Source organism: Coregonus clupeaformis, chromosome 25 (genome assembly GCF_020615455.1).
Source record: "Coregonus clupeaformis isolate EN_2021a chromosome 25, ASM2061545v1, whole genome shotgun sequence".
NCBI lineage: Eukaryota > Metazoa > Chordata > Actinopteri > Salmoniformes > Salmonidae > Coregonus > Coregonus clupeaformis.
Window position 1 is genome coordinate 5,797,393 of NC_059216.1, and position 13,202 is coordinate 5,810,594.

At 39.3% G+C, this 13,202-nt stretch overlaps 1 protein-coding gene across 1 annotated transcript; it reads right to left on the minus strand.

The window, feature by feature from the left end:
- Positions 1-2,791: 2,791 nt before the first annotated feature.
- LOC121539348 (homeobox protein SIX6) lies at positions 2,792-8,129 on the minus strand. Its single transcript, XM_041847766.2, has 2 exons — positions 6,721-8,129; positions 2,792-5,632 (listed from the first exon to the last, which is right to left on the minus strand). The coding sequence occupies exons 1-2, from the start codon at positions 7,290-7,292 to the stop codon at positions 5,467-5,469; spliced, it is 738 nt and encodes a 245-aa protein (XP_041703700.1). The 5' UTR covers positions 7,293-8,129; the 3' UTR covers positions 2,792-5,466.
- Between the last annotated feature and the right edge of the window lie 5,073 nt (positions 8,130-13,202).

Here is a 13,202-nt window from a genome sequence, read left to right on the forward strand (position 1 = left end):
CATGCCCGCGGCACATGTGTGGTCTATCTATCAACAAGTGTTGTATTCGAAATAAAATTAGGCCTACATTTTTCTACAAATTAATATTTTGTGCACAGTAGGCAATCTTTATTTTAACATCCAATGACAATATTAACACAATGAATCAACAGTCATATGCTTAGCACCATAATGCTTTACCTCACACTAATTTACAGCATCAATTAAAGTCTGGAAAACAGATTTAAGCCTTATAACTCTTGTGCTCATAGTTATATTATAATATTATTATAGATTTTTTCAATCGAAATGGACGATATTTTGTGAGGGCAAAGGCCTAGGTGACAAAGAGCTGATATGTCAATGGCCTGACTCAGGAACAAGCATGCAGGCGGCACTTCAGGACAGGGGATGGTAGCTAGTGCCCTGTCCAAGGTGCTGAATCGCGCCTCCCGTATTCTGTTACGTGTCATCAAGATCGCGCCTCTTGCTAGAGGGGTGCGGTGCAACACGATCAGACAAAAGGCTATAGGATTACAGACTATTTCACACTCCTCCATGAACAACTAAGTGAACTTTTTGCTTAATTTGATTTGGTTGATTGTTGCTCCTTGTGTAAACGTGTAAACGAAGAAACGGTGCATTCGTGCAGAACATATCCCAGTCTTTAGTCTCACTCTCAATTCAGGACAGTTTTAAGATATTGTGTTAGATATAGGACAACCGGTTATGGAGGATATTAGGCTATGTGGGTTTATTGCAGCCTGTTGGATGCATACCAAGAAAGTAGCAATTTTTCTGGAAACCAATTCTAACACAATGGAACTATTTGAACTTTAAATAACATATATAGCCTATAATTCGTTATGATAGTAGAAGTGTAGGTTAGCGTGACAGCTGGGTCTAGTAAGCAGGTCAGTACCACCCAATATCACCACCAGAGGTCATCCGTAGCATTCTCAGCGAGAATATTATGAAACGCCTGCCTTCATGCCATCTTTTGTGAAATGTTTATAAACTTGAATACAGGATAAATACGCTAGCGTCATTCTGCGAACTTAAATTATGAAAGAGAAAATGGTCCAGTGAAGAAAGTATCTGACTTCAATGAAACACATGCGACACAAACACGAACCAACATAATGTAGCTTATTTACAAATAAGCAATTTTCTGGAGTATAAAATACGTTGAGGATTCCTATTAATAATAGAACATTGGGGTGGGTAATTTGTACTGATAGCTGACTGTTTCCAGTGAATTCGCTGTTCTTGCTGAATGAACGAGCCAAAGAGCTAGTGTGGTCCTGGCCGGGGATATAGCCAACAATAAAAAACCGAACAAATAAAACATGACTGTGAAGAAGCCAACATGAAATTGTTACATTTAAACACACCTTGGCCAAACCGGTCCTGCGTGCGCCATCGTGCGCAAGTTGATTTTGTATATCCCACCAGAGGCGTCCCACCAGTGGCGTTCATGACACGCAGGTTAAAATACCAAAACCAACTGTGAAACAACTATAATAATTAGGGAACAGGTCGAAACACACATGAAACATTCATGGACATTTAAGAGAAACAAACCAAGCGACATAAGTTTTAAACAACAGTCACTGGCAGAGACGACATCAAGAAAGTGTTCAAATCAAATGAACACATTGTGGGGAGACGCGGCAGATTGGCTCTACTGGGATGGGGCAGTGAGGGGTCCTTCTTGAGAGCTTCGCTAATTAAGAGGGAGGAGGACAAGGCACTTAAATGCATTTATGTTTCTCCATAATTGAATGACCTCATCCGCTTTAGAGAAAACAGGGAAAACTCAGGCAAAAGGTGAATGGTCCGCTCTATGGCAAGGGCTATTCAGTCCGTAATATCAGTTTTACGAAAATAATAGCCTAGATTTTGGAAATGTCTCTTGGTTACAGCTGATAATATTAATAACAATAATAACAACAACAATAACAGTAATAACAGTAAAAAAAATAAAAATACATATAGGCCTATATTTGAATGGGTCTTTCACGGGACCAGGTTGGCTATAGCAGAGCCTATAATGTGCTAATAAAAAATAAACCTAAAACCAGGGGCTTTAAACAGGAAGCAGAGTGGAGTAAAATATGGCAGACCAATCAAAGGAGAAGTTGTAGGTAGGCCTATATTACAGCCTAGTTGTGTATTAGGCTACAGCGTGGTCTTACAATCACCGTTGGAAAATATATGCATAAAATAACCTAGTGATAAACTAACACTGATTAGTTATAGGCCTACTTACAAATATATTGTTTCAGACAAGCGCATATAGACATAATAATGGTATGTGGTAAATAGCCAGACACTATCATGTAGGCCTAACTGCTGCAGCAGAAATAGCACACATAGACATAGCCCACTGTTAGTGCTGACACCAGCTCGCATCACATTGTCGGCTATCACTGCTGAATTGCTTTGACAGATTCGATCATAATAAAGTCGCAACAGCATAGAGAGATCGGAGTTCAAGAGAAAGATAACCTTCTTTCATATTATGGTTACCACATAGGCTACATTGAAATTGGTGTTCCACCTGCTTTAATTGTTATATATAGCCTAAAAACGACATAAAAATCCAGAAGATATCATGTTACCAAGATATACAAGTGATGAAGGTCTAAAAGGATAAGAGTCAATGGTCATTAAAATTACCCCCGATTCAGGCAACGTCGTAACATATTTTCAAAACGTAGAGGCCTTTTCTGTATTATTCAAAATGTTCGACATGTTTATTGGAGCACAATTAACGTGTTATGACTGTCGCAAACGTACAAGTCAGAAAACAGTCAATCAATTGGTAATGAAATCCTTTTAATCGCCCAACTCACGAATTCACATTGCAGCAGCTGCCAAACACACACACACACACTACACAAAAGTTCTGATTTCCGTACCCCTGGCAGACTACCCTGACTGCAGTTCATTCTTTGAAGGGGAACCCGTGTTGCTTCCCCTCACAAAACATTGGGAGCGCCCCTTTGTTCGCGCGGGGACCCTAGACCTCATCGTTAGTGCTGATTACCGCTGACCAGTTTGACAACCTTATTGACTGCTACAAATACCTTTTCATGCATCCCCCCTGGCCGCCCTTATTTTCAATAGAAGCGGAAATATTCAGCCATTTTGTTCCAATGATTTGAAAGAAACTCAAACATTGCATTGACTTCTGTGTTGTTCCAGCTGAAAGACGTTTGGAGAAATACAGCTTGTCCCTTTCACTGGCTACTGTAATTAATTGGAAATTGGATGAAAACCCAGGTTTAGGCCCCAACCCAGAACTCTAGAGCCGTTGGAAAAACAGTACTTCTTTGTTTTTCATTCCTTATTTACGATGCTCATTTGGGCTGACATCCTATAAGCGCACGTAAAGAGGGATGGTCATTTTTTACAGCAGGTGTAGGCCACGGTTTACCCTCATATTTACGTTCTAATAGCTAACTCTCATCTTTACGTTCTAATTAATATGCATATATTCATCATAACCAGGGATGTATGCTAGCAGTAAAATGTGCAAATAGTAGGCAATGCAAAACCCTAATACAAAGAACACGCACACAAAAACACGTAAGGGCCTATCTAAATGGGTAAACCCTATCACAAAATAAAAACTGCATCACTGATCATATCATCATAATATCAAATGTAGGGCAGGCCTATCTAGCCATTGCGTGTTTTAGCCTCATAACTGGTCTGCTACAAACCTTTATTCATATAGTTCTACTCCTAAAAACGTTGTGTTTTCACTGAACCATTAATGACCAAATATAAATAACAGACTACTCAAACACCAGTTTTGCTAACATGATATCATTATAGCCAAGAAATGAAATATAATTTTGTATGCTTCTCATAAAAAAAATAGGCCATATGCGTATAGGCTAATCGTGGCAGACATTAGGTTATCAAACATTCATTCTGCGATAAAGAAAATATGGTTTAGAATAGATGTTTTAGCCTATCACCTAGAAATCGATGATTCAATTATCTAAATTAAATGTGATATGCTTAGGCTACAAAATCATCATTTGAAATACACAACAATAGCACTATTGAGATTTAAATGTAGGACAATAGCCTATGTATTTCCATACTCATCCGTCAGCCAGAGCGCATTTCATATTATGGTGTTGTGTAGGCCAATTTGTTTTTACTCCGGGAGACCGTCTCGTTTTGTGAGCCGGCCTTTCTCTGACCTCTGGCTGTCATGCCGCATTACATGACGCAAAGCATGTTGTTGGTCAATTAGGCTACGTAGAGAAGGTGTCAGTGCTCAAAGTGTGGCATTATAAACAAGAAAACAAAATTCTCACTCAAGAGTCCACATTTCAAGATCTGTAGCCTATGTGGTAGTTAAGTATTACACCTTGAAGAAGAAAATGTAATGCCGAAACGTTGATTTACCAAATATATTTATGGGAGTTTATTGTGCGACTGTTTATTTGTATAGTCTACTAAAGTTTACTCTCCCTTAGGCAGCACATCTACTAACTTTTTTGGGGTGTGCGCCACATCATGCCTTTTAGTAGTTAAGTACTTAACATGCCTAAAATACTCAGATATATAACCTAGACCACTTCATCAGGGCAATGCAGAGGCACAAAATGATACAGTAAACTGCATCACACTATAGGCCTATCATAGGACGATATTTGAAATATTCTGTCACACATTTCATATTGTAAATATCGTCCACAACCCCCAAAATATAATCTAATTTATCATGCCAAATTACTAGATAGACTAATAATATCAAGTAATAATCGAGTAATACAATAACTGCAAATACCATTCTCAATCGTTGTAATCTGAAAATAAAAAGACTGATGTTTTTTTTTTTGATAAACAATTATTTTATTAAGTTATCTTTACTTATTTTTTTACTTTTTTACTGAAACACATGTTTACTAAAGCGCACATGCTCAACGGGTTCACCTGTGCACAAGGTAAATATTAAAAACACCAAACAAAATAATATCACATTCTAACAGAGCCAATCATTTAAATAGGTAAATAAACATTATTTATAAAACTTTAAAAGTAAAGTAAAAATATAACAGCGTCTTTTCAACATGAAATACCCACAGAAAATAGCAGGTTAGGCGCTCAAATGTCTTCATTTTTATTTTTTTATTTTTTTATTTTTTTTGAGGCATTGGTTTATTAGTCCTCCCTAAAAAGGGATCGTGAATATGAATATGATTTTTCTTTACATTTTCTGTCCGCTTGAATTAGCTTCAGTCATCCATAGAGGAAAACGACAACAAAAAGAAAGTATAGCTTTAAGACAGGGCATTCCGTCAGATCCCTCATGTTTTGGCAGCCATCAAAGAAGACCAGTTTCTTTAAATTCAAACGCAGGCACTATGACTGTTTTTTTGTTGGATTGTCTTTTAGGATCTCCTTCATTTATCTCCTGTGAATGTATCCTCTTCCTCCTCTGGACTGCCTCGTGCGCCATTAGATATCACATTCGCTGTCGCTGGAAGTGATGGAGATAGCCGAGGTGGCGGCTTTGCTTGACAAACTAGCCTCGGGACTAGAGGCGGGACCGAGTCGATCGACGGTTCCATCATCATCTGCCAAAGACCGAACCGAGCCTTGGGACATCCCTTGCTGTTGTAGCCTAGGTAAAAGAAAGAGATGGAGGGAAAACTAGAATTACAAACCACAATCCAATACGAATAGGTTCTATCAAAGTAAATCCTCAATTGATACATAATTATTGCTGTAGTTAAGTCTAGCATCAGATACACAAGTGACAGACAAGGAGCCCAAAAATGACATTTTCTTATAGCCTATATATAGCCTACAAGTAAACGCACAAACACAACCAAGACACAGCAACCCCAGCCCACACAGTGAGCACAATTTCAAAGATAGTCAGACTAGCCTGAATATTTTCTTATAGGAAATAATTTAGATTCGTTCAATACACCTGCTACCTTCATGAGTTGCTGTTCAGCACAAGTGGCATCAGACATGATTGAACAAATAGCCTAATATCGGAGGTCTCTTGTGTTTCTGTCTTTCATTAAGCAACATCCATAATACAAAATGTTTCAGACAATTGCATGTGCGTTGTTAAATTATGTTTAAAGACTTACACAGACAGCTGTCAATACAATCAAAATGCATTGTGGAAAAATAAGGATAATCTGAACGGAATTATTGAGACACTTGACTCGGGGAGTAGCTAGGCCTATGCTTCAAATGTAGTTTTGGTAAGATACATAGGCTAATGGTCATTTTAGGAAACACTGCATCTAGACATGCTATGGTTCGTTCTGTGTTAGGATATTTTGGGAAGCAATGAAAAATCAATAGTGTCATCTTTGCAATGAAAATGACAAGGGCTATATAGTCACACAATGGAGTTTGTCATACATTTTGCTTCATTTCAATAGGCTAAAGCGTTTATGGTGTCATTTCCGTTGAGAATATTTATGAACAAATGTAATTTAACTCTACTATTTATATATTATAGCCAACTATATTTCAATGTTTACTCAAAACAACATAACATAATACAAACAATTCGATAGAACCATTTTTGAAAAAAATAATAGCTTTTATTGAAAAAATGCTTAGGCTGACTGAGATGCAGTCGCAACGCAGTCCTTTTTGTTAAGAATTGAACAATAAACGTTGCAACCACCTCAGACCATCGTTGATAAAAACACAAAAAGGTACAGACTGCAGCATATAGCCTACCTATTTTTCGCAGCCGCCGCTCTATCCCTTTGTCTACGATTTTTGAACCAGTTTCCCACTTGTGTGGGAGTAAGTCCAGTAGCCTGCGCGAGCTCCCTCTTTTTGCTCGGGTTCGGGTAAGGGTCCTGCAAGTACCATTCTCGTAACAAATGTCGGGTTCTCTCCTTGAAGCAGTGGGTCTTTTGCTCTCCGTCCCATATCGTTCTGGGTAGAGGGAACTTCTTCCGCACCCTGTATTTGTCCACTGGCCCTAGCGGGCGGCCCCGCAGCTTCTCTGCCTCCTGGTAGTGCGCCTCCAGCCACAGGGCCTGTAGTTTAGTGTGAGACTCTTTGGTGAACTTGTGGTTCTCCAGAATGTGGTAGAGTTCTCGGAAATTCCCGGTGTGGTAGGCCACGATGGCCCGCGCCCTAAGCACCGACTCATTCTTGTTGATGACCTCGCAGGCTGCCGGGGCTACGGGCAGAGACCAGAGGAAGCGACCGAGGCGCTCAATGTCCCCGCTCTCTTCCAGAGTCTCGCAAACCCCCGCAACCTGCTGGGGGCTAAAATTCAAGATAGGCAGCTGAAACATGGAGGCTTCTAGTTTCACCTCCGTCTCTCTCTCACTCACACGCTCCGCTTTCGCGCTTACCCTTCTCTCCCTCTCGCTCTCTGATCGTAGGATCCAAACAAAAAGGCAATACCAAAGTTAACAGATCAACCGTTAAAAACACTGAGGAACGATGCCCTCGGCTGGTGAACTTGGTCGGTTGAAATTACAAGAGTATAAAAACTAGATCCGAGATTTATTTTGAAGGGGAAAAAGACAGTCAACCCCTCTGCTGATTTTCTATTGGACTTGGCAGATTGGTTGCCATGGATGCCCGTCAATCACTGTCAAGTTGACCAATCATGCGGAAAGGAGCGCTAAGAGAATTCAGCACCTCCCAGTGCTCAACAGCACCTTTTTAGAATGTAAACATTTTGACCTTTGCTTTTTGTCTTTAAACCTTTAATTGCCTTCCATGTTTTCCTACATCCCCTCCTTTGTAAGTCATGGCTGTGCAGAAGAAAAGCGACGAGTCAATTAAAACGCAATACGTTCACAAGTTTAGCCTAATTCTTTCACTGAAAATGGAAAATAACACCCCGCAGCAGGAACGACAGATATTGGCTGATTATTATACCGTTTGTAATATTCTACAAATAAAGAATAAAAACAGACAACGAATGTTCTGAGACTACAATAGCATAATCTTGAATGGTCGTATAGCCTAATGCAAACCCGTTCATCCACGCTCTAAAATTGTTGGGACTCATTTGATCATAACAAAATATGGCACTACGCTATATGTTGAATGAATCTAGGATTTTATGCTAGAACAATTGAAGTGATTCGCATCAAATTCGATCCTGCTCATGATGTAGGCTACATCGACATATTATAGGCTTATCTTTATTTGATCTGCCATATTTGACAGATTCTATATCTTTATTTGATCTGCCATGACAGATTTTATTGCATCTGCTTCTTCTCAGATAAAATCACTGCTTCGATTTCTAATTCACACTGCACACTAGCCTATAGCCTAATCCATCAAAGATACGTTATTTACTAAACACTGCAGAAAAAAACAGAATGTTTGTGTATAAAACTATCGTGCCACTGCCGGGCTACTCGGGTTTAGTATCAGATACACTCCGTTTTGTGCACGGGCTGATTTAGTAAAGAAGAAGGCGGATAGATAGCGCAGATGGTTTGAAGTGTCGGGTCACATTATTTCATGGCTGGCTACAGTGGTAAAGTTCATTCTAACGGAAAAGCCTGATATTATTTTCAGACTCTCTCTCTCTCTCTCTCTCTCTCTCTCACACCACACACACACACACACACACACACACACACACACACACACACACACACACATCAACTGAATCCCTTAGGGCTCTTTCTGCATGAATTATGGGAGGCTCATGGCGCGGGGTTACGAAATTGCCTGCCTTCTGCGCAAGAAGCTGTTCATCTCATGCAACGTGCGCGTTTCGCTATTCGGCGAAACAGTTTCTCCACATCATCACAGAAATACCTACAAAATGTGTTAATTTTTGCTGAATGTTTGTCTACTGCCTTCATAAAGTGTAAATAATAGGCCTACTTTATCAAAATAAATAATATTTTATAAAAATGTTTGATATGATCATAATAGCTTAATAATAATAATCAAACACAGAAATGGGTTATTTGCACATTTGTCAACAAGGTGATAAAAGTAGGTTGTTAGCCTATGCTATGTAATGTTGCAAAGTAACCAGATGGACATACTCTATATGAGAGCAGTAGACGGATTAAGACGATTAAAGTTCTTACTAGTGGGGTCACTCATAAAACCATAGCCTATTATTATAGGTTTAGAACCGATCGGAGAATAAGCGTAAAGAAAGGATAAGGCCTCCAGACCGGACACAGACAAACGGGAAAAGTAATTGTGAAGATGAGTGACAAGGTGTGGGTTTGAAATATTTAGATGTCTTTGAATATTTCATCCTGTAATCCTAACCTAAATTTACAAGGACACTTGCTTTTTCTATGAAGAGCGCATCAATACAAGATGGTGAAATGTTCGATATCATAAAAGGAGGTCTGTCAATGAACAATTAGGCTACGCAAGACAGTGGAACAGCGCACAAACATACCAGAAACCTTTAGTCTATGTCCAAGCTTGCAGTAAGCCTATATGGCGGAGTAAATCTTGATTTCATATGGAAACATAGTAATTAATAATATATTGTTACTCCTTTACTCAGCCTAGCCCTAGACCTATGATAAAACTGCATTCACGTTTTTAGAAATTCAAATTAAACACGCACATTTCTTTAGGGGCAAATAGACTAAGCTAAAACCAAAATACTGTAACTAATTGAAAAAATATATATAGTAATTACTACGTATATGGTTGTGTTTAAGTCTATGGTTTTAAGTAGCCTATAATGTTTGCCTACTACCACATTTTCCAAAACATGCATAATGTGCGCATTTATCATTTTCAAATAGGCCTTATATTGGTTAACAGGGGTAAGATATGAAATCATAAATATTTGTCGATGATTAACAGAAAAATAAACAATTAGGCTACATTGCCAATCCAGGTATGGAATACTTACTCATTGTAGAAAAAACATTTTTAAAAGGTAGGCAGGCCTACAGTGAGCATATTACAAATGCATACACAACTGTGCCAAAAGACAGTATCCTTACACCGATATCCCCGGACTGACATTCACCAACTCATCCACACAAAACACAGACAGTGGATCTCATACAAAGACTTCTGTTCTGCCTATTGCTTTGTTCGTCATAGACCGCACAGCCCCATCCACAACCAAACTCGGCACTGATTGTGAGCATGATTGGCCAAACAAGTTCTGTTATTTAAGATGGCAAATTTTAATTGTGAGATGGGACACCGTCCATTCCATTTGTCGAGTAATTCAAATGTACTGCTAAACTAAAATCACACACACGCACACACACACTGATAGAGAGAACAATTCTATACCATAAAATGATATAATAATTTATAATACTAATAGGCCTACTGGTATATATTAGAAGTTAAGAGCAGCATTTATGTTTGGTGTTTTGTTTTACTTAATATCTTTTAAAATAACTGCATGGTTTAATACATCCACTAGAGAGGCCTTAAGTCAAACAGATTCAGAGTAATCTCATCTCTCATGGTCAGTATTGTTTGTTGACCACCTCTATTTTAAGATGGATTATTGCACTATTGTAGGTCATAAAATTCAAAATCCATATATCTGTGGCTTGCCTTCCCTCATGGCTTACCAAATTATTTAATTAATGACTTAATCACATCACCCAACCACCTTATAGGGAGATTGCCATCTATCTCTCTCTCTCTGTTCAAAGGGGCTTACTTGCATCACTAGGGTAAGCTACACAAGACAACAGATGTCACAAGCACCCGTATACATTCACATTTAACATAATGAAAGCAAAAACATTAGGTTAATGTTTGTACTCTAGAGCTGTTGGTAACGTGTCCATTCTATCAGATACACAGGCACTATGCTAGAAAACATTCTCAAGTGACACTGTACGGGACGTGTAAAGCCTGGATTAAAATATATATCTGTGTAACAATTTATTGCTTTTCTCATTAGCTTTGCCATGATCAGTTGAGATGAATGAATATTTGTTTTCAATCAAGATTCATTCTTTCTTTTTTTTGACTGGACAGCAGCACAGGCTATAGCGCTACTTGGAAAGTTGGAGAGGTAGTATACCATTCCATTTGCTGGCTTGATTTACTAGTACTGTACCTGTCCGCTGTGCTCATTCTCAACAACAAATGGAGAGCAGAGTAGAGCGTCAACGAGAAAAATAGACAGCCATGAAAGCCATGATAGATATGGCTTTCAACAATAACTATCCACTAGATATATTTTTTTATACTAGAATAAATGAGAGAACAGAAGAATGAGACACCAGAGAGGGGGGGATAGTGCAGGCAACCACACAGACTAATGCTGTTCATTTCTCTCTCAATTTGCCATAAGAGACAAGTACATTTTCTTTGAGTCATCAGCATGGAGCTAGCTGGGTCGTAGCGTGCCCAGGGCAGAGGAGAGGGAACAGGGAAGGAGATGGGAACACACAGTAGCATGTGAACGGGCTGGAAGTGACCCAGATTCCCTCGGATCAGTCGAGCAGATGAGACGGTACAAGAGCCCTGTCACCAACACCCATCCTGCCACTGTCCCATTCTGACCACCTTCGTCATTCCCGTCCACTACTAACTATACCCCACACTATTATTACCTCTCATAGACTCACATGCAAAATAAACACACCTGCTTACAAGCACACACACACACTGTATAGTAACATATACTCACACTAACCTAAACACACACGCTTGAACATTTGAATAATAATGTTGACTTTTTCCACATTTAGTTGTGTTACATCCTGAATTTAAAATGGATTAAATTGAGTTTACTTGTCACTGGCCAACAAACAATACCCAATAATGTCAAAGTGGATTCTTTCCTTTTTCCCCGAAATGCTTACAAATTAATAGAAAATGAAAAGCTGAAATGTCTTGAGTCATTAAGTATTCAACCCCTTTGTTATGGCATGCCTAAATAAGTTCAGCAGTAAAAATGTGCTTAACAAGTCACATAATGTTGCATGGACTCACTCTGTATGCAATAATAGTGTTTAACATGATTTTTGAATGACTACCATCATCTCTGTACCCCACACTTTCAATTATCTGTACGGTCCATCAGTCGAGTAGTGAATTTCAAACACAGATTCAACCACAAAGACTAGGGAGGTTTCCCAATGCCTTGCAAAGAAGGACACTTATTGGTAGATGGGTAAAAATACAAAAAGCAGACATTGAATATCCCTTTGAGCATGGTGAAGTTATTAATTACACTTTGGATGGTGTATCAATACACCCAGTCACTACAACGATATAGGAGTCCTTCCTATATGTACTCCTGAGTGGCGCAGTGGTCTAAGGCACTGCATCGCAGTGCTAACTGTGCCACTAGAGATCCTGGTTCGAATCCAGGCTCTGTCGCAGCCGGCCGCGACCGGGAGACTCATGGGCGGCGCACAATTGGCCCAGCGTCGTCCAGGGTAGGGGAGGGAATGGCCGGCAGGGATGTAGCTCAGTTGATAGAGCATGGTGTTTGCAATGCCAGGGTTGTGGGTTCGATTCCCACGGGGGGCCAGTATAAAAAATTATGTATTCACTAACTGTAAGTCGCTCTGGATAAGAGCGTCTGCTAAATGACTAAAATGTAAATGTAACTCAGTTGCCGGAGAGGAAGGAAACCGCTCAGGAATTTCACCATGAGGCCAATGGTGACTTTAAAATAGTTACAGAGTTTAATGGCTGTGATAGGAGAAAACTGAGGATGGATCAACAACATTGTAGATATTCCACAATACTAATCTAATTGACAGAGTGAAAAGAAGGAAACCGGTACAGAATAAAAATATTCCAAAACATGCACCCTGTTTGCAACAAGGTGCTAAAGTAAATTGTAAAGAATGTGGCAAAGCAATTCACTTTTTGTCCTGAATACAAAGTGTTATGTTTTGGGCAAATCTAATACAACATATTACTGAGTACTGCTCTCCATATTTTCAAGCATAGTGGTGGCTGCATCATGTTATGGGTATGCTTGAAATCGTTAAGGACTGGAGAGTTTTTCAGGACACATTTTTTTTTGAATGGAGCTAAGCACAGACAAAATCCTAGAGGAAAACCTTGTTCAGTCTGCTTTCCACCAGACACTGGGAGATGAAGTCACCTTTCAGCAGGACAATAGTGGCCGAGGTACAGTTTTTGACTTAAATCTACTGGAAAATCTATGGCAAGAGCTGAAAATGGTTGTCTAGCAGTGATCAACAACCAATTTGACAGAGCTTGAAGAATTTTGAAATAAATGGGCAAATTTG

Excerpts from the sequence above, each read along its gene's own strand:
- LOC121539348 (XM_041847766.2), bottom strand. The coding sequence starts at position 7,292 with ATGTTTCAGCTGCCTATCTTGAATTTTAGCCCCCAGCAGGTTGCGGGG. Across the intron at positions 5,633-6,720 it reads GCGGCGGCTGCGAAAAATAG|GCTACAACAGCAAGGGATGT; the intron begins GTAGGCTATATG and ends TCTTTTACCTAG.